Here is a 22,679-nt window from a genome sequence, read left to right on the forward strand (position 1 = left end):
CGTACTAGCCTGTAAATTGAACTGATTGTCATCAAATTTAACGAAAAAAAAACCACAGATTTAATCATTTGATGATATTGTTAGATATTTATTTGTCTTAAATTTGAAACTGTAAAAAGATAGTGAAAGGATTTTTAAAAATACTTTATTTTAGTCAATTCTTGATGCCAGCAATTGTTTCGATTTCTTGTTTTCTGATATTCATATATTCCGTAATGCACAACTGTTTCAGCACATTTTAAAGCAAATTTGTTTAATTTTGTCAATTATTTTAACCATTTGCGTGCAACTAGCTTGAAATCTCGGAGTCAAAATCGATTTTTTATTGTTATTATTTTTGCTTGGCTTCCAAATATACGCCCAGCCTAATTTGTTTGAGTTTTGAGTGTTGTGTTTGTGATATTATTCCAACTATTTTTCTTTATTTATGTATTTAAGTAGTAATATATACGTTTCTGATAATTCTTCTGTTCTGCTAAGGAAATCGTTCTACTTGATTTTTTTTTATCTCTCTCTTTCTCTCTGATTGATTGACATTGAAGGCAAACGTATTGTAATTTTGAATTTGTATATTTAGAGTTTTTTTTCTTGTCACAATCTCTCGTCGCGCGATAGGTGTGCTTAACAACTAAAACATTCAACGTGGGAAGATTTGAAAAAAATAGAGGGGGGAAAACATGCAAGACATAATTAAACAAAACAGAATTTAAGATAAAACGAGGGTGTTGGATAAAAAGTTTGCTAAAAACTTAGTCGCACAGTGCTAAATCAACTTTTAAAAACCTAAACTGTAGTTGTGTCCGTGTGTAAAAAAGTAAGCTCTCTTAAACGATACTTTTGATTATCGCGGGTGAATAAATTGCAGCAGCTGTTGGAGAAGTCGTGTGTTGTGCCGTCGTGCTTTAAAACAGAATGATTCGCTTCTCGACCGTCTTGCGACAAATGGGACAACCGTCGATCTGGTCGCCGCACATCTGGCACGTCCCGTGGCCACACAGGAACACCATGTTCCGGATGCGGTCGAAGCACACCGGGCACATTGTCTGGAAAAGAATTTTGATTAGTTTTTGAACAAAAATTGAGGGCGGATGTTCAAGCTACCTGCTCCTTAATGTCCTGAAGTTGCTGCTGCAGCTTTTGCACGTCGTCCACCAGATTCAGATTGCTCGGAGCGGGTCCACCGGCCACCGCCACCGGCCCAATGTTATTCGTCGTGGTTAGCGAAGTCGGCGTTCCGTTCAACCCGCCAACGTTCGGTGACATCGTGTTGTTCATGGCCACGCCGTGTCCGCTCTTGTTGATGCCCTGGAGCAGGTTCTGCGTCGAGGTCGGTTCCTTCTTTTCGTCGCGCAGGTGCTGAACCGTAATTACGTTGCCCGGTCCACCGCTGCACACCGAAAGTGGGACCTTCTGGTCAATCTGCGTCCTGCACTGGACGCACTTCTTCATGATCTGGGCGCAGTTATCGCACGCCACCATGTGACCGCACGGTTTGAAGAACACCGAGGCCTTCCGGTCGGAACAAACGAGACATTCGCCAATCTTTTCCCGCTCCGAAACCGATTCCCGGCAGATCAAGCACTTTTTGATGCGCGGTCCGCAGTTGTCGCAGCAGACGACGTGGCCGCACGGCTTGAACACCGTGTCGCGCTTCTGGTCCGAACAGAGCAGACACTCGTCCAGCGGGCTAGGTCCGTTCTGACCGCCGCCGCTGCCACCACCATTTCCACTATTGCCAGCGATATTATTCGATTGTCCGCTGATGGCCGGCTGGATGGACATTTTGTTCAAATCGTTGAGCAAATTGGCGTCCACAACGCCCGGCGGAATTCCTCCCGCTGCACCAGCCGATCCGAGCAGCGAACTGGACGCGGAATTCGGTCCCGAACCGCCACTTCCCCCACCGACAGGACGCATCATGCTCGGTGCCGCGGCCGCCGCAGCCGCCGCCGCCGACAGGGCCGCGTCCGTTGCGTTCATGTCCATGTCGTCGGTCTTGCGCTCGTTGTAGCACTTGATCAGCATCTTGCACAGGTTCGGATCGGGGCACAGATCCAGCGGCGTCTGCAGCTTGCGGTTCTTGATCGTCAGGTCGGCCCCGTTGGCGGCCAGGAAGCACGCGATCGACGCGGAAGCTTTTTTGTCCGTGTTCTGGAATGGAAATTTGGGTGTTTTTAGAGGGAAACTGAAAGGGAGATTTCAACAACTTACATTCCTGAGTCCCATCAGGATCTTGCCAAAGCCTTCCACGTCCTGCAGCTGCCTCAGCTGGCTGAGCGTGTGATGGCGCAGGGCTTCGTGCAGCGGCGTATCCCCGTCCTTGTCCGGAATGTTCAAATTGGCGCCCTCCCGCACCAGCAGCTTGACGATCTGCACGTGCTGCCGCTCGACGGCCAAATGCAGCGCCGTCTGTTTGTTCACGTTCTGGCAGTCCATGTTGGCTTTGCCCATCGTGACGAGCAGTTCGGCGATCTCGACGTGGTTATTGAGCGCGGCCAGGTGCAACGCCGTGTAGCCGTCGTCCTTCATCTCCTCGACGATCCACAGCCGGTTGGTCTTCGTGAGGAGGATCTTCATGGCGCTCGGATTTCCCTTGAGGGCGGCGTGGTGCAGCGCATTGAACCCGTTGTTGTTGGTTCGCGTAATGTCTGCGCCGTAATCCAGCAGCAACGATAGCATGTTGTCGTGCTCCTTTGAGATGGCGTCGTGCAGCGGAGTGTCCCCTTCCGAGTCCTGCAGACTCGGGTGGCTGCTCAGCTCGAGCAGCGTCTTGACCACGTTGAAGTGGCCCTTGTTGACGGCGATGTGGAGTGCCGTCTGACGTCGCTTGTTCCTTGCGTTCAAATCAGCTCCGGCCTTGGCGAGCAATCCCATAACTCCAGGTTCGTCGCCAAAGGCCGCATGATGAACGGCACGATCTCCGTCCTTGTCTTCAATCTCCACGTCCGCTTTGTAACGCAGCAAGACTTGGATGACCTCGAGGTGACCGTTCTGGCTTGCCGCTTGAAGCGCGGTGTGACCGGCAAAGACTCCATTCACGTCGACCTTCACCACCTGCGACGAGTCCTGCGAGCTCGACGAAGAAGACGCCACATTCTGAGCGGCCGCCCCGGACAAAAACTCTTCAACCTTTGCCACGTCCCCATTCGCCGCCGCCTTCACCAACTCTTCCGTGGTATCGCCGGAAGCGTGCGGCTCAAACAACTTCTTCAAAATCGCCGACAATCGCTCTCCGTTGGTCGTGACCGCCGTAGACCCGTCCGACGACGAGGCAACCTTCGTCACCGCCAGCGGATTGTACGTCCACGAAGTGTTGCACACCTCAACCTTCAGATCGTTGTCGTGGTAAACCTGCTGCACCCGGCCAACCTTGCCCAGCGTCGGGACCATCGCTTCCGCCCACTCTCCGTGGCCACGCTGCAAAATCTTGATGCGCTCCAAATCGCTGCAAATCTTCACAAAATCCCCGACGGCAAACTGCTGCGATTGACTTTCTGTAAGCAACGATGCCGGCGAAGATACGATCGTCAGCACGGTCGGATTGAACGTCCAACGGTGCGAACTCGGATACGCCACGACAATGTCGTGATCCTCGTCAATTCCTACCACCGTCCCCGTGGTATTCAAGCACTCGTACATTCCGTCGGTCCAGCCGCCGTGCCCATGCTGCAACGACTGCACAATCTCAATGTCCAAATCGACCGTCACTTGGTCCCCAATCTGGAAGCTGTGCGGCCCCCTCCCCGGTCCAAACTCCCCCAATAGTGGCAAATGGTCCCGGTACACATTCGTGCCCTTCGAATCATTCACCACCTTCAAATCGGCCATCCCCTCGAACCCAACCCGGTACAGATTCTTCGCTCCGTTATCCCAAACGACGTACGCGGCCGACCGTGGCGACGCCGACGACCAGTCCTGAATCTCGTTGACCTTCCCACGCCTCCCGTTCCCCCCGTCCTGGTCCTCCCACTGCCAGTCCACCCCGCGGACAACCCTCGCCCCGGGGAAAATCCCCCGCACCGCAATCTTCTTCGTCTTCCGGCGCGGCTCCAGCAGTGTCTTCTCCCCGCCCGGCGTCGAAATCCGGTGAAACCGGTGCCTCAAATGATGCTTATCGCCGTGATAGCAGATCGAGCACAGATCGTAGTTGTTACACTCGGCACACTTCCAGCGTATGCCGAAGATCGGCGTCTGGCGGCACGTGTCACACATCGTGCCCTCGTGCTTGATCCCCGTCGGGGCGCTGTCCAGGATGCGCAAATCGAATGCGCCCGCGCACCGATAGTTGGCCGCCGTCCCGTTGTCCCACACCACCACCACCTCCTCCTGGGACTCAAAGTTGCGCACCGTCCCGACGTGGCCCTCGCCGCCATCCTGTAAAGAGGAGAGAGAGAAATTAGATGCAGAATTAAAAATTAGTCCTTAAAACGGGTACCGATTCCATTCCCGCGAAAACGTCTACCGTCCCCGTTCAAGTCCGAAGCCAGACTAAAATGAAGACGCCAGCAAATTTACAAACAACTTTTGAAATCTGCTTGTCTAAGCACACCGGAAGAGTAATCTTAGGGATCCTTATCAAACGCCGACAGACTACAGTGTATAGAGTTGTTTGTAAACAGAACCCGGTAATCGGAAGAAATCAATCTCTCCTCCACATAAATTGATTGAACGGCGTCATTTGCGAAGCTAATCACGAAATTATGGAACTGGATCGGCTGGCCGGTGTGTGGATGCGGCGGAATGATGAAGGTTAATCAATAAAAGGGCCTGAATATTTTATTAAGTGGAAAGTATACGTGAATCGACAGATTTGACCGAGACCGAGACTGTGGGAGCAGCGCGGTAAACAAGGTCGTTATGGGACTTTGGAATTGGTAAACAAGCCTATTTAAACATGTTGAAAGAAACAAACGCAGGGTGTAACTTGCTAAGAATCTGAACATTTTCTGATGCAAGATGCTGCACTTACAAAATCATTCAGAAAATACATAAAATTGGAAGTCGAAAAAAATGTGTGCTAAAAAACCCCCTCTATATGTCATCGCCGACCGGAAGGCACGCCGACAGGTAAATGAGCTATTTCACTACGGCAAACAAACAAACAAACTCGCACTTTTTGACAGTTTGCATGCTTTGTTTGTTTGCCTGGATTTGTTTGTACAAAGGTCGGCCTGCATACATTTTGCCTTGTTTGCGAGTTTGGCAAACTGTCAAACACGAAATAGTTTGTTTGCGGTAGTGTAATGGCTGTTTAAGTTTGCTGGGTTGGCATCCCAATTAATCATTTTATTTTAACTAATCACAATTCTTATTTTTATTTCATATTCAACAAACATCTAAATTTCTGAATGTTCATTTTTTTTTGGGTTTTGAGTTCTTGAATTTTTAAATTGATAATCTTACAAAAAAATATTTTTTTTTTGATTTTAGTGGATTTTTATATTTTTTAAATATCAGATTCTTTATTCTTTCTTGGACTTCGCACTAAATTATTGCTATCGATCACACCATGGCGGCTTATCAAACTGGCTTGAACAATTTAAAGTTTACTAAAACATTATCAAAGCGAGCCGATGTTGTTCGCTTGCTTTTTTTTAGCTGTGAACCGCAATTTTAAATTGCGAAAAATCTTGTTGTCATAAGTCATAAGTGCGAGAGAAAGTGCGGGCAAAATCATGTTTTAACAGTACAAAAAACATTTGTTTTAGTTTAAAACATTTGTACATTTTTAACATATTTTTTTTACACTCATAGATTCCAGTATTTATTTTTTAAATATTGTTTTTTTTATTTTTCAATCTTAAAATGTAAAATTTTTTTATTCACTTTTTTATTTTGTTTCCGAATTCTGAAATAAAAAAAAAAAACATTTCAAAATTTCAAGATATTTAAATTAGATTTTTAACATTTTAGAACTTTTGATTTTTCGAATTTAAAATTTAGGACCTTAGTTTTTTGTATTCGGAAATTTTAGAATTGAAGAATTTTGTTTTGTTATCTTTGAATTTTAGGATTTAGGAATTTTTTAATTTTAGAATTGAGTTTAATTTTTTTTATTTTAGAAATTAAGATATTTAGAATTTTTGAATTTTAGAAATTCAGAATAGAACTGAAGAGTTTTAAAATTTGACAAATTTTTGAATCTCGGATTTTTTTAAATAAATTTTGGATTTCAAGTTTTTAAAATTATTGATTTTTTTTTATTTTGATGTTTTTTTGTTGTTGTAAATTTTTGATTTTGGTTTTATTATTTTCCATTCGAATTTTAGAATATTTTCGAACTCAAACTTTGTGATTATTTTAATCTTATTTTTTATTTTAATAATTAAGGAAATTATTTTTTTTAGGATTTTTAACAATATATTTACTCTTTTTTTTAATTTTGTGATATTTAAAATTGACATTAAACATTGAAGCTTTAAAGTTTTTAATTTTTATAGGTTTACAATTTTCAAATAAAAGAAAATTTATTTAATCATACTTTCTTCATTTTAATATTTTTGTCAGAGTTTAAAAATTTAAGAATTTTGGAACTTTAAATTTAAGAATTTCTCATTTTTTAATTTTTGTTTTATTATTTTGCATTCGAATGACAGAATTTTAGAAAATTTTCGAACTCAAACTTTGTGAATTTTTTAGTCTGATATTTTATTTTTTATAATTAGGCTGGTACAAATATTTTTAAAAGTTTTTGTCACCCCCCCCCCCCCCCCCCTTCAAATTTGGCCCGAAAAATCAGGGGGCAAAAAAAATATTTTTACAATAAACTTCAAAATTTCAATGAAAATTCAAGTGCAACCAACTGAAATCAAATTAAAATACATTCTCCTGCGTTTAAAATCATTTTTAGCATGTTTGGGTTTATTAAAAAATCTTAAGATTTTTTTAAAATTTTCGATGCTAAATCTTTTTTTTCGATACAATTTTTGTTTTTGTCAGATCTTAGATTTTTTGAAAACTAATGATTGAAAAACAACTGAACTAGTGTAAAATGCATTTTAAAACACCTTTTTCATTTAAATGTGAAGACTATGGCTTGTTATTTAAATTTTTATATTTTTTTATTTTTTTGCCCCCCCCCCTTGACCTCGGCTAGGGCCGAGGGACAAAAACTTTTTTAAATATTTGCATCGGCCTTAATGATTTTTTTTTATTTTCGAATTTTTACCAATATTTTTTTTTCAAATTTCATGATATTTAAATTTAACTTTTAATATTGAAGCACTAATTTTTTTGATTTTCATAGTCTTAAAATTTTTAAATAAAGGGGAATTTACTTAAAAATATTTTCTCAATTTTTATTCTTTTCAGAATTCAAAAATTTTAAAATTTTAGGACTTTAGATTTTAAGAATTTCAAATTTAGGACCTTCGTTTTTTTGTATTTTGAAAATTTAGAGTTGAAGAATTTTATTTTGTTATCTTTGAGTTTCAGAATTTTGGATTTTGTTTTGTAATCTTTGAATTTTAGAATTTTGGAATTTGAGAAATGTTAGAATTTTAGAAATTTTGAAATTTAAAGTTTTAGAAATTTAGAATTTAAAAAATTAAGAATTTTAAGAATATTAGAAATTTAGAATTTGAGAGTTTATATTTTTCAAGTTAAGAGTTAAAGGATAGAATTGAATAATTTTGAAATTTCACATATTTTGGAATCTCGGATTTTTTCTAATATTTGAACTTTTAAATTTTAAGTGAAATTTGGATTTTGATGTTTTTTTTTTAATTTTTCTTTTTATTATTTTTTATTTGAAAAACAGTTTTTTTAATTTAATAACTCTTTTGAACTTTTTTGAAAAAAATTGATTCTTCAATTCTTAAAAAAAAAACAATTTTTAGAATTTTCAGCAATTCCGCTCACGAAAAGAATAAACAAATTTGTCCGATCGGGCTCAAAGTTGCCAGAGCTTTTGCACCAAGATTGTTGTTAAACAAATTTTGGTATCTTCAAAACTACGGGAAGTATATATCGATACATTTTTTCATTCATTCTCTAAAAGGCGGTCTACAAAATGATTTACAAACAATTTGGACTATTTTGACAATCAGATTGTTGCAGGATTGGGTCCTTGAGTTTTAAAATTTTGGGATAAGAAGATAACAACTTCCTTGGTTGCTGTGCAGTGTGCACCCTTTTTTAATTTATTTTTTTCCCTTTAAAGAAAAAAAGTGAAAAGTTTCAAAAATCTTGCCTAATTTTTGAAAAGGTCGTATGAAAACTTTAAAGGCGGGACCAAAGAACCTATATTTAAAAATATTTTTAACCGGATTCCTCGGACACTTTTAACAGTATTCAAAGATATGATTTTTAGAAAATTAACACTGGATGTTTTGATGTGCCACGCGCTAAAACGGGAAAATGACAAAAACGGGAGAAAACTACTTTTTTCACTAAAGCCGCGAAAAATTGAAAAATTTAAGTGATGAACTTTTTTGAGTCCCACAATTTTCGTAATTGAAAGACTCTCCCCAAGAAACTATTTAGCTGTGAAGTCAAATAAAGAAAAAAACAATAATTCATTCTATCTAATTTTGACATTCCAAAAACTGTTGTTTGGTTAGTTCATACAAGTTTCATACAATTTTGGCAAAACAAAATATGATTAAAATTCGCAAATCTGTATCTCGAGAAGGAAATTTCTGATCGATTTGGTGTCTTCGGCAAAGTTGTAGGTTATGATGAGGACAATTAAGAAAAAAAAGTAACGATCTCAAAACAATCACCCAAGTCAGTATTTTTATGGTTTATAAATTTTGCATGTTTTTATATGAGTCTGAATTTCCAGTATTTTCGTCAATTTATATTTTTTTCAATATCACATTATCGAAAACGACATTCCACCGCAACAATTACTCATCTCTCTCCCTAAGTACGACAACTAATTTACAGCACTTTTCCATTGCTCCGTCGTCGTCGTCGTCATCACGAGATCGAACCGCCAAGATTGCCGAGTTGCCGATGATGACCTCAAAAAAGCGGAATCACATGGCTATTTCTCTCGCATGTTTCACCACCCAGCCGGGCCAATCAATAAGCCTTTCGTACAGCCCAGGTCTCTCGAAATTGCCTTGAGGCGAGCCTCCACGTGCCGCAACAACTCTTCAAGAGCTTTGAAAAGGAAAATCTTTTGGCCAACATCCGACCCAGGGGTGGCAGAGGAGGAAAAAAAAGTTCAACAACTTTATCGGAAAATTTAAGCACGCACCACCCCAGCACAAAAGTTTCTTTGGCTTTTGCAGGGTTGTTACGGGAGAGTCGAAAAAAAAATCCGCGCCAGATCCGCGCCGACCTAAAACCCGAAACCGCGCAAAATCCACAACATATAAATAAATATCGCGAGCAACATTTAAGAAATTTTATTTTTTAATGAAGAAAAACTAATTCAGAAAGTATTTGATAAAAAAAACTCGGCTCCAAAAGAATGAAAGCAATAAATCCATTTAAAAAAAATCTCAAGAGACGGTCAAGGCAAAGGTCATGAAAAAAAAATCTTCAAAAGAGAAAATACAATATTTAAAAACGTTACTTAATCCACCGGAAGGTGGTTGCTGCCTTCCTCCTAAAAGCCTTGCAACCACACACTACGAAAGCTTTGGCTAACGCTTACTTAGTAAAGACACTATACATCTGAGTGCTGCCATCTAGGTATGATAAATTTAATGACCCATTTGAAAGCACTGCAGTGTTTGTGTGCGTGCACTGAGCGTAAAGTTCCGACAGCTATCCGCCGGAGCTTTCAAATTATGTAAATAATGACCCTTTTTAGTATCAACCAAAACAGTTTTTCGAACATATCTTTTAAAGTACTGCACCAAGCCGGATGAAATTTAAAAAAGACTTAAAGAACCTGAAGGCAAATCCAAAAACATAGATCCGGACAAAATCGGTCGAGCCAGTTCCGAGAAAAGTGAGTGAGAAAAAAAATTCTACGTCCATCCACACGCACAGACATTTGCTCAGAATTTGATTCTGAGTCGATATGTATACGTAAAGGTATATCTGGGAGACTTATTAAAAAAGTTCAATTTTTGAGTGATTTTATAGCCTTGCCTCAGTGAGGTGAGGAAGGCAAAACCTAAAAATTTAACTTCAAAAATATAACCTAGAAATTAAATCAAAATCTAAAATTATAATATCTGGAGTTTTTTTTTTTTGAAAAGGTCCCATAAACCAAATTTCAGTTTTTGTTTTTTGGGTGTTTTTGAAACCGCCTTGAGTCAGGGGTAATAAAAAACACCCAAAAAGAAAAAAACTGAAAATTTGGTTAATTGGACCTTTTCAAAAATAAAACTCCAGATATGATAAAATTTCAAATTTTGAAAGTCTAAATATTCAAAATCTAAGAATTTTTATACAGTTTGTATTCCAAAATCCTCGCTAAAATTTCACTCCGAAAGAAATTTAATTTCTGATATTTAAAATAATGTCTACTCATAATCTCAAAATCTCTTAATAAAATAGGACTTCAAAAATTCTGAAATTCAAGAATTTAAGAATTTAAGAACTAAGAATTTAAAAATAAAAACATTTAAGAATTAACGAATTTTAGAATTTTAGAATTTTAGAATTTTAGAATTTTAGATTTTTAGTATTTTAAAATTTTAGAATTTTAGAAATTTAGAAATTTAGAATTTTAGAATATTATAATTTTATAATTTTATAATTTTAGAATTTTATAATTTTAGAATTTTAGATTTTTAGAATTTTAGAATTTTAGAATTTTAGAATTTTAGAATTTTAGAATTTTAGAATTTTAGAATTTTAGAATTTTAGAATTTTAGAATTTTAGAATTTTAGTATTTTAGAATTTTAGAATTTTAGAATTTTAGAATTTTAGAATTTTAGAATTTTAGAATTTTAGAATTTTAGAATTTTAGAATTTTAGAATTTTAGAATTTTAGAATTTTAGAATTTTAGAATTTTAGAATTTTAGAATTTTAGAATTTTAGAATTTTAGAATTTTAGAATTTTAGAATTTTAGAATTTTAGAATTTTAGAATTTTAGAATTTTAGAATTTTAGAATTTTAGAATTTTAGAATTTTAGAATTTTAGAATTTTAGAATTTTAGAATTTTAGAATTTTAGAATTTTAGAATTTCAGAATTTTAGAATTTTAGAATTTTAGAATTTTAGAATTTTAGAATTTTAGAATTTTAGAATTTTAGAATTTTAGAATTTTAGAATTTTAGAATTTTAGAATTTTAGAATTTTAGAATTTTAGAATTTTAGAATTTTAGAATTTTAGAATTTTAGAATTTTAGAATTTTAGAATTTTAGAATTTTAGAATTTTAGAATTTTAGAATTTTAGAATTTTAGAATTTTAGAATTTTAGAATTTTAGAATTTTAGAATTTTAGAATTTTAGAATTTTAGAATTTTAGAATTTTAGAATTTTAGAATTTTAGAATTTTAGAATTTCAGAATTTTAGAATTTTAGAATTTTAGAATTTTAGAATTTTAGAATTTTAGAATTTTAGAATTTTAGAATTTTAGAATTTTAGAATTTTAGAATTTTAGAATTTTAGAATTTTAGAATTTTAGAATTTTAGAATTTTAGAATTTTAGAATTTTAGAATTTTAGAATTTTAGAATTTTAGAATTTTAGAATTTTAGAATTTTAGAATTTTAGAATGTTAGAATTTTAGAATTTTAGAATTTTAGAATTTTAGAAATTTAGAATTTTAGAATTTTAGAATTTTAGAATTTTAGAATTTTAGAATTTTAGAATTTTAGAATTTTAGAATTTTAGAATTTTAGAATTTTAGAATTTTAGAATTTTAGAATTTTAGAATTTTAGAATTTTAGAATTTTAGAATTTTAGAATTTTAGAATTTTAGAATTTTAGAATTTTAGAATTTTAGAATTTTAGAATTTTAGAATTTAAGAATTTAAGAATTTAAGAATTTAAGAATTTTAGAATTTAGAATTTTAGCATTTTAGAATTTCAGAATTAAACAATTTAGAATTTAAGAATTTATAAGCTTAAGGATACTAAAATCATTTTAGATTTGAGATTTTTTTTTATATTGTTTTGAATTTGATATTTTTTAGTTTTTAAATTTTGACTTTTTAATTTTGATTTTTTTTAAATCTTAAAATTTTTGATTACCCAAATTTTTGGTATTTTGAATTTTAGATTGTTAAAATTTTGAACTTCAAAATTTCAGATTTTTTAAATTAAGATTTTAGAAATTTCGAAAAAAAATTAATATGTATTTTGTTTTTTTTTTTTGTTATTATAAAAACTATTGAAACATTTTTTTTGAAGTTTTGAATTTCTGAAGCTTTGATTTTGGAATGTTCTGATCTTTTTATTTTCGCCAAGAATGTTTAAATTTAGAAAAAAAAAACAAATATTTCTACCGATTAAATTCCATACCAAAATTCGAAATTGGAGGCCAGCTTCTGTTACGTCCAAAAAACGAAACTATTGGCACTACGCCCCCCGGGGCATGGCCTTCCTCTAACGTGGGATTTCTGCTCCAGCGCCTCTGACGAGACAGGAGAAACCGGGACCGACGTTTTACTTCACCATCCGATAGAAGCTCAGTGGATAAGGCGGGAATCGGACCCGCGTCTCATAGCATTACGGGATCGGCAGCCGAAGCCGCTACCCCTGCGCCACGAGACCCACGTTACGTCCAATCAAGCTCATATTTGGCGCCCACCAGAACAAGCCCCAATTATAGTTTGTGTAACAAACACATTCTAATGTCTATATCTTCGGGAAAAGTTTGTAATATCTGATTTACAAAATTAAAAATTGAATAAATCCAGTATAAAATTAAAAATAAATAAGTTTAATAATCATTTCTCAAAACTCAAAAGAAATTAAATATTCAGAGCCGGAGATGTTAAGAAATGACAAGAAACATATAAAAAATAATTTCTACATAATCTTTATCTTCATTTTTCGACGTTTCGTACTAAGAAAATACAAACAAACATTTTCAAAATTGCCATCCGCGCGAAATCCGCGCCTGAGCAAAATTAGCCAGCAAATCCGCGCCAGATCCGCGCTATCCGCGCGAAACGCGCCATCCGCGCGATCCGCGCCGTCCGTAACAACCCTGCTTTTGTCAGGAAACTCGTTGAAAAGTGGGGGATTATTGTTCAAGAGGGGTAGAAAGAGGTGTGGTGCGATGGGGGGAAATTCAAAACATCCAAGCAACCAAGCAATCAAAAACAGAAAGCATAAAACAACAACAACAAATCAAAGCAACTAAAAACACATGAATATCTCAGTAGCCCGTGATGACGCAGATCACAGTGGAGAGATGATGACGTCTGTCTACAGGGTACCGTCAGGGGTGCAATTTCTGGCTTCTTCCAAATTCATTACATCTCACAACTCTATATTTTTGAAGTTGATGTCAATAAACGCTTCAGTTTCGTAAAGGTATGGTAGATTTGGGCTCCCTGACCATGCTCCTATCGACAAAATTGAATTTTAATGGATTCCCTGCCAATGAATAAAATTGTAAATTTCGGGTAAAATTGCTATCTTAAGCAACCATGCGCACCCATGTTTATCTCTGATTTCATAGCATTTATACCCAAATTTACAAATTTATTGATTGGCAGGGAATCCGCTAAAATTCAATTCTGTCGGTTAGAGCGTGTTCAGGGAGCCCAAATCTATCATACCTTTACGAAAATGAAGCGTTTACTGACATCAACTGCAAAAAAGTCGAGTTGCGTCTTTTGAGAAAATAAACTCGCTAAAATCAACACCTTTCATCGACCAATTAATCACACAATATTGCAACTGGTCAAGGTTGATCACACTTTCGATTGACCAGAACTAGACAATACTGAATTTTAAGGTGGTGTCGCTTCGCTTGATTGCCTCTTTCTTTTCAAAGAGTCTGAATAAATTGGACTAAAGTGAAGGCGTCAATAGTACAAATTGCCAATTTTTAAAAGCACAAAAAAACTCTGCGTAATTAACAGTGTTTGTTTCTGTGATTGGATTTCCTGAAACAGTTCGTTTTGGACGCAAAAATTGCTGATGAAATTTATGTTCGTATTACCTCATGAAACTTTCACACTAATATAATTTTTACCAAGTGACAATCATTTCAAACAATTTAATTGAAAAGTGTCAAAATTAAATCTGCAAAAACGCTCTTACTGACAACCTCCGGTTAACTAATCCTCTTAGGCTGGTTAGATATTCGCTCGATACCGTCTTCTTATCGCACGCACGCATCCACTAATTGATCCCCCGACGGTAGACGGTGCCACTGCTTCTGTTGCTTTTGTTGGTTGGGTGCAACCACACACCACACCACCATCATCGTCGTCGTCGTGTGGCCATCATCATAATCACATACACTAGCTCACGTTAGTCAGCAAAGGGGTGCCGTGCGATGGGGGTGGCTTGGGGCATGGTGTGAAGTGGGTTGGGTTATTTGTAACATGTTTTAAGTTTGGTTTGAGATTTCTTATAATTTAATTAAGGAAAATTCTTTTAGACCAGATTTAAACACAAAAACTGATCGCTCAAAAAGTTTTGTAAGGTACAATGAATCCTAAGAAATTGGTGCGGTTTTTCAGAACTTTACTTTGCTGGTAACAAAAGGAAAAATTGCAACCAAAATGATGGAAAACAGTGGGAAATTTTATATATTTTCTGTTTACAAGAATTATATTCTATTTGTTAAAATGCATCAATCACAGAAAATTTTGACGATGAATTTTACAAAAAGAATCATTTAAAATCGTAATTTTAAAACTAAGTCAATTTCCTCCTTCGACCAACACTTTATAAATTATTCTTTCGGTTAGCTAACTTAAGAAGTGCAGCTAAAAAGGATAAAATAAAATGTCTAAACTCAGTGTTAATTTTGAAAATTTCTAGGTAAAAGATTGTTCCGTACAGGATTGTGGTTACTTAATTTTAAATTGAAAAAAAGGAAAAATATCACAAAATTCATGGTCATACTTTTGCATGATTTTTGTCTACGTCAGTCAAACTCTCGATTTTTGTTTGTGTAATACTAGAGTTTTACCTTTAGTCCAATAAACCAAATTTTGATTTAGTTGTTTTTTTCCCCTGGGTCAAGTTTTAAAACACTCATAAAGCAAATAATTTAAATTTGGTTTATTGAACCTTTACAAAAAAACGTTACTTAATCCACCTTTAGGTGGTTGGTGCCTTCCTCACATTCATAAAGTGAATACACTACACAGCGTATAAATAACACTTATTTTTATCAAAATATCTGAGATCAGGCCTCAAAAAAGTGTATAAATAACACTTAAGTGCTCATAACTTTTGATAGGGTTGTCAGATCTTCAATCTTTTGGACGCGTTGGAAAGGTCTTTCAAATACCTTTCTAACAATATATAGCATGACGGGTTTTCTTACAAAAAACACCCTTTTTACAATCTTCTGAAGTATATCTAAAACCGTTTTTTTAGCATAACTTTTGAAGTACTTTTCTAAACTTCATAATATTAACTAGGGTCTTGTGGGACCCCAAGACGGATCGAATGAGACCAAAACAGTCTAAATCGGTTCAGCCAGTCCGGAGATAACCGAGTGCATATTTTTGGGTGCACGGACTCACATCCAGACACACGCACAGACATTTGTTCAGAATTTGATTCTGAGTCGATAGGTATACGTGAAGGTGGGTTTAGGAGGTCGAATAAAGAAGTTCATTTTTCGAGTGATTTTATAGCCTTTCCTCATTGAGGTGAGGAAGGCAAAACTCCAGAATTGTTATTGAGTAAGGGGCTATCCATAAACATCAAAGCGATGGCAAATTTTTGTTTCAATAAGTTAGTTTGCTGGAAAAAAAAAACTTGTAAAATTGATTGGTCATAATTCAGAATCATTGTATAATAAAGTGCCTAATAGAAAGTGGGGACACGAGAAACTGAGAACCCAGCGATTTTCTGTCAAAAAATTGAGCACCTCCAAGATCTTACAGATAAGGTGCTTACCATCTCTACTTCTTCCATAGGTTTTGTCAAAAAATGAACACCTTCCATTTAAACGCTTGGTAAATTTTGAGTGACCAACTGTGAGTGGCATTGCATTTTGAGTGCCTTGTCCTCACTTTCTATTAGGCACTTTATTGTATAACGCTTATTAATGCATCAAACTAAACAAAATTAATCAAATTGTACCAAAAACAGAGCCGAAGGACAATAACATTTTTCATAAATTGTTTTTTTAAGAAACGACCTTAACTGCAAACAAAAAATAATCACTTAATCTAAAAATTAATTAAGAGGATTACAAAAAAAAATATTCAAATTTTCAAATTATCGCTGAGTTCTCGAATTGCCACTTTTTTACCTTTTAAAAAAAATGTTTCGAGAAAATGAATCAGTAGACAATAACTTAATCGAATTGTTGAATAATTACATCGTTAAAATCTAATTTTATTTAACAATGTTTATTCCTTCAAAAGTTTTGCAACGTTTTTCCAAGTTTACTTAAGGAGGTACTAGACTATGACAAAACAAACAAACAAACTCGTAGTTTTTCTTGTCTGGCGGTTTTCAAACTCGCAAACAAAGCAAAATATATGCTGGCTGACGTTTCTGCAAACAAATTCAGGCAAATAAACAAAGCAGGCAAACTGTCAAAAGGGCAAATTTGTTTGTTTGGCAAAAGTCCGAAACTTAAAAAAATTAATAGGAACTTATGGAACTCCGAAACAGACAGATTGGGACAAAAACAGCCAAAGTTGTCCATATAAATTTGGCAGCTGCCCATACAAAAATGAAAATGAAAATTCAAAAATCTTCATCTTCTTGAGGAATTTTTTGATCGATTTGGTATCTTCGGCAAAGTTGTAGGTATGAATAAGGACTACACTGAAAAAATGAAACATGGTAAATTTTTTTTGTGATTTTTAATTTCAATTTTGGTCACCAAAATTGATTTGCAAAAAAAAACACTTATTTATTTTTTTTTTATTTTCTTATATGTTTCAGGGGACATACAATGCCAACTTTTCAGAAATTTCAAAAATTTTCAAAACAATGCTGATTTTTTTTAAATCGAAATTTTAGATACAAAAGTTTTTCAACTTAATTTTTCGATGTAAACAAAAATGTTTTTATTTGTATGGAAATTGTACACGCTAGGGGGTTTGAGGTTTCCAAAAAAGTTTCCACGTGGTTTGTGGATAGTCCCTTTCTAAGTCTCACCCAAACACAGCAACTAATGGTCCGATTTACAATGTTAAAATATGAAACATTCGTGAAATTTTCCGATCTTTTCGAAAACAATATTTTCAATCAAGATTAACATTTAAAAAGGGCGTAATATTGAATGTTTGGCCCTTTTAAAATGTTAGACTTAATTATGAATATTTGAAAATATTGTTTTCCAAAAGATCAGAAAATTTCACGAATGTTTCATTAGGGTGTAATATGGTTGTATGGAAAAAAATAAAGTTGTCAAAATTTAGCGAGCACAGCACTTTTCAGTTCCTTTTGGGGTCCTAAACAACTCCCCAAAGTTTGGGAACGATTGGTTTAGTCCTCACTTTGCGCAAAGCGATTCACTATCTATATATATAAAAAATTTCGACGGTTTTGTTCGAACGCGAATCAATTCAACACGGAATGTCGGATCGAGGTGCTCTTTGTTGCGTTGGGTTCGTATAAGCCCAAGGAAGGTTTATATGCTGAAAAATTGCCACTTTGGCCACTCTGGGACCGATTCCGGAGCATCTGCAGATTGTATGGGAAAATTTACGTAAAATCAAATTTTGATCACAGGAGGCTGAATAAGCAAAAAAGTTAAAAACGTCAACAAACGAAAAAAAAGGCAGAACGAAGTTTGTCGGGTAAGGCTTGTTTTCCATATAAATTTGTATGGGAAAACCCATTTTTAGGATTTCGATATTTATAAAATCCACGTTTCACGCTGTACTAAAACCGGATTCATATTCGGATGCTCTAAAAGGTGCTCTACAACTTTCCCGAAGAGAGTATGGTGCTAACTTGGTCCTAAAAAAAGATACAGCGTGTTCAAAACTCGTCTAAAACGTGTTTTTTGCTCGAAAATCACGTTTTAGACGAGTTTTGAGGACGCTGTATCTTCTTTTAGGGACAAGCTAGCACCATACTCTTTTCGGGAAAGTTGTAGAGCACCTTCCAGAGCATCCGAATATGAATCCGGTTTTAGTACAGCGTGAAACGTGGATTTTATAAATATCAAAATAAAAAAAAAAGGGTTTTCCCACACAAATTCATATGGAAAATTGAATCGCTTTGCGCAAAGCGAGGACTAAACCAATCATTTTCAAACTTTGGGGAGTTGTTTAGGACCCCAAAAGGAACTGAAAAATTGCTGTGCTGGAAAATCGATTTTGATATTACACCCTAATGTTTCATATTTTACCATTGAAAATCGGACAATTAGTTGCTGAGATATCGACATTAGAAAATGGTGGATTGTTTGAGTGAGACTTAGAAAACATAAATGTTCCTGTTTTTAAATCTTTGCATGACAATATCTCAGCAACTAAGGGTCATATCAACAAAATTCAAAAAAGCAAAATATAGATAAATTTTCTCAGCTTTCCAAAATTATGGGTATGAGCAGCTGCCAAATTTGTATGGAAAATTATATGGACAAACTAATGATGCAAATTGGCTTCTCGGGCATACCGAAGGCAACAACAAAGTATTAGCCAAGGGGCTGGAAACTCTTAGAGCTATAATTATTATGTTAACCGGTATATCAAAATATATGTAAGTATACTTATTATTTCCTTTACATATCGCCAGTATACTTACCAATATACTGAGAGTATCTTAATATACTAACAGTTTATTGCTTTTCGGTTAGTATACTAACAAGTATACTGGAATATCGTTAGTATACTTAGTATTCCTAAGTAATATTAGAGTTTCCAGCCCCTTGGTTTTAGCCGGATTAAAAAATACAAAAATAAGACCGATTCCGTAGAGAATTGCTCAAATTTAGAAATCTACTTTCTTTACAGCAAGTTAAAAAATCGTAACATTTTAAACATGAGTATTTCAAAAACTTTTAAAGCTCAGTTCCAAATCCACCCCACCCAACGGTCCCCAACTTGAACCCGACCCCACCGTGACCGACGACGACGAGAAGGGAGTAAAGTTAGGTGTTTAGTTTAGCTTCGGCTAAGCAAAGCTTAAGCTCTCCTGTCTGTCTTTTCCAGCAGAAGCAGCAGCAGCCATATTTGTACATCACGCAACAAGCGGCCCTTCCCTAGAATCGATCTGTTTGGACGGCGACCTTTTCCGCACGGTTCCGTTCCGGAAAGGTTCAAAGTTGAAAGTTTTTGTTGCTTCCAATTCGAATCACGTTCGATTCGAAAATTAGAAATTCAAATTGCCAAACGCGATGAGAGCGAGACAGAGAGGGAGAGCATAATTGGCCACAGAAACTTTCCCATAATGATCCTCCGGTCGTCTTCCTCCTCCTCCTCCTCCTCCCAACGATTATCCCACGGAATTTGCTCCGGGTATGATTCATCAAGAAAAATCTCCCATCCGCCGAGAATGTATCGGAATTCCGGCACAGAAAATGGAGGACGGACTCACCTGTTTGCCCCACTTCCAGTCGGGTCCGCGAACCACCCGGGAACCTACGCCCTCCATCGTGAAGCGCCGGGTCGCCTGGACGGACACATTGGTCGGGGCGACCACTCCGTCGCTGTTGGCCCCGGTTCCGCTGCCGCCTCCGCCACTATTGCCACTGTTTCCGGCCGAGGCGCCACCAGCACAGGCCATTCCGAAACCGAACGGGTTCAAATCCGGTTTTCACACCGTCGTCATGGACACGCACACACAAACAGCGACACACAGACAAACACACACGCACGCGGTGGTCACTTCTAGAAGAGTGTGAATGAGGTGGTTCTCCGCCCCAGTCGGAGAAAAAAGACTCGTAATCGGTGCTCCTCCTTAATCCACGGAACGAAGGACGCGGGGGTGGCCTGGACAAATATTGACACGAATTCCAAGGAATCTCGCCTCGCCCCGCGTGAACCAGGTAATTTTCTACCTGTTCAAAACGGCCAGAGACCTTCACTTTTTCTTCTTCTTGTTGGGCTTCGTCGAAACGAAGTAGGCGACAACCCGCACGGTACGGAACGAAGACACAACACAACTACGTCGCGACAAACAGAAGACTGCCTGCCTTGGCCCTGCCTGCTGTGAAGAACTTCAGCAGCTTACTTTTGAATGAAGGCATTGCACAAACACAAGGGTGCTTTTGATGGCATGAATGAAATGGGTGGAGGAACGTCAACGTGAAAAGCATAAAAACATTTGCGGTCAGCTGTCAAGTGAAAAGGGGGGAGAAGTACAGATTGTCAAGGGAGACAGATTGGTCGATGCAAAATAAATTGGCACTGGCAACGTATGTTTTGCGCTTGCAACACTGCCAGTTTTGCTGGACGTGAATGGCGGTTGGTGTCCAGCGCGTTTGGTGTCCAAAAACATTGGCCAATCTGTTTGCCTTGACAATCTGTAGGGAGAAGAGCCCTTTTGAAATGTTGGGGCAGCGCTGCACTCTCGTTGAAAGTTGTGCAAACCGAACCTACTCAGAAATCAGTTAAATTTACGTTTAATGAGGCATATTTCTAGAGGAAATTTTCAAAACAACCTATGAGTCATGGGTTTTCTATGCAGACAGGACCTTTTGAAAATTTAATCGAGATTTCAGAGATATACTCTAGGATATACTTCACATGAGCAATTCCGGAAATGGATTTTATTTTTATTTTTTGATTTGGCTCAAACTTTGTGGGGGCCTTCCCTATGACCAAATAAGCTATTTTGTTAGATTGGTTCATCCATACAAGTCTCCATACAATTTTGGCTGCTGTCCATACGAAAATGGTATGTAAATATTCAAACAGCTGTAACTTTTGAGTGAATTTTCTGATCAATTTGGTGTCTTCGGCAAAGTTGTAGGTATTGTTGAGGACTTTTGAGAAAAAAATAGGTACACGGAAAAAAATTTTTTTTTCACTAAAACTCAATTTTCTCAAAATACGTATTTTTTGATTTTCGAGATTTTTTGATATGTTTTAGGGGACAAAAATCCGCAACTTTTGAGCCATACAGAAATGGTCAAAAAATCTGCCGCCGAGTTATGAATTTTTGAAAAAATAGTGATTTTTGGCAAAAATCGAAGTTTCATGCAATAACAAGTTTGACATTATTTTTTAATGCAAAATTGAATTGCAATGACAGCTCGTTCCAAGGGGACCATAGTTGATCCATCGAAAAAGTGTTGTCTTCGTAATGTTTTTTTTTGCATTGAAATGAAAAAAAGTTATCAGAAATGGTTTTTAATCGTGTTTTTTACCGTTGTACATAATAATTCACATACACACAAAGAAAAAATACTCTGAATTTAAAAAGATCGTTCGTTAAATTAAAAGTTCGCGTTGGTGAATATTCGTAGAAAGTTCAAACCTTTCAATTTAAAAGTTGGAAAGTTTTTGATACTAACATGCATTTATGGAACAAAATCGTTGTATCGGTAAAAGTGTTTTACTTTTAATTGGTAAAGAAACCTTTTATAGCAAGAATAAACAACATTTAATACTACAGTGTTAATTTCAGAAAAATATGCTTGATTCTAGGCTTGATTTTATATTTATTTTTAAAAGTTTTAAACAGTATGTTAAATAAGACATTTTGTTATTGTATTTAACGCTTCTGGCCAAAATCCAAGTCCAAGATGTACCGATTCTTAGGATACGCCACCGGTCACTTCCGAAGACCCCAAGCTGGACGATTCCAGACGGACGTTTCGACGCGCGACAGCAAAGTAGAGAACAGGATGTCCTTCATCAGGACAGGTTTGGAGAAGTTGGCTGTAGATTCGGCAAGGGTTATCGACGTTTCCTGGCTGGAAAGTGAAGTGCCTGAACGGGGAGTTCCCGATTCTGGAAGCGCATCCGGAAGATTGTGTTGATGAGGCCCTCGGAACGGAATTAGATTTCGAACACTTCATCCTCCTTCGAGAATGACACAGATTTTTTCGCCACGCTGTCCAGGGTTCATTCGGCTGGAGCTGCGCCGTCGCGAGATGAGCATTTGAGGGCGGTTATTTGCTAAAAGAGATGGAAGTAAGTGAAGTTGGCAAGCCACTGTACATATTCTCATTACTCACAGGTGTTGTAAACCGCCGGCACCAAGTGCAACATCCGCTCTGGCTACCTCCGATTATCCCGCTTCTCGTCGCCCTCCTCTTCGTCGGCTCCTTCTCCTCACCGTGAAAATCACCTGTCTCGTACTTGTCCAAAAACCGGATGTTTATCTTCTTCAACGCAATCTCGTTGTTAACGCAACTCTTCGGCAGCACCATCTCCTCGATGATCTCGTTACAGTCCTCGCGGGAATTGACCTTCAATCACCAATCCCGGGCCACCACCACCGAATACAACCGGTGCGAATCCACATTCCTACCTCCCATCCAAAAAAAAAAACAAAAAAAAACCAAATCAATCACAAGCCCCACAAAACACCCAAGCTTTCTTCTTACCCATTCCGGTCGTGGAACAGCTGCAGTTCCTGCAGGAAGCTCGCCTTGTCCTTTTCGAGCCCTTCACCTTGTCCCGCACCCGCACCACCCTCCTTCGAAGGCGTTCCGCTGCTGCTGTTTGGCTCACGAAGGTTTCCGCGTCCGATTCCTGGCTGC

The 22,679-nt window shown here is 37.1% G+C and overlaps 1 protein-coding gene across 2 annotated transcripts; it reads right to left on the reverse strand.

Annotated features, from left to right (window-relative positions):
- Nucleotides 1–204: 204 nt before the first annotated feature.
- On the reverse strand, nt 205–20,162 carry LOC120428644 (E3 ubiquitin-protein ligase mind-bomb). Of its 2 annotated transcripts, none has more exons than XM_039593684.2 (4): nt 19,565–20,162; nt 2,212–4,374; nt 1,102–2,151; nt 205–1,043 (listed from the first exon to the last, which is right to left on the reverse strand). In XM_039593684.2, exons 1-4 carry the CDS (start codon nt 19,751–19,753, stop codon nt 903–905), a joined length of 3,543 nt encoding a protein of 1,180 aa, XP_039449618.1. In that variant the 5' UTR covers nt 19,754–20,162; the 3' UTR covers nt 205–902. The 2 variants fall into 2 exon arrangements, with proteins under 2 accessions (XP_039449618.1, XP_039449619.1); XM_039593685.2 differs by lacking the exon at nt 19,565–20,162 and adding an exon at nt 4,436–4,584.
- Nucleotides 20,163–22,679: the final 2,517 nt, after the last annotated feature.

Source organism: Culex pipiens, chromosome 2 (assembly GCF_016801865.2).
Source record: "Culex pipiens pallens isolate TS chromosome 2, TS_CPP_V2, whole genome shotgun sequence".
NCBI lineage: Eukaryota > Metazoa > Arthropoda > Insecta > Diptera > Culicidae > Culex > Culex pipiens.

Coding starts and splice junctions, on each gene's coding strand:
- LOC120428644 (XM_039593684.2), bottom strand. CDS start 19,753: ATGGCCTGTGCTGGTGGCGCCTCGGCCGGAAACAGTGGCAATAGTGGC. Junction 4,375..19,564: donor ACTGGAAGTGGGGCAAACAG/GTGAGTCCGTCC, acceptor TCCTCTTTACAG/GATGGCGGCGAGGGCCACGT. Junction 1,044..1,101: donor TTCAGGACATTAAGGAGCAG/GTAGCTTGAACA, acceptor ATTCTTTTCCAG/ACAATGTGCCCGGTGTGCTT.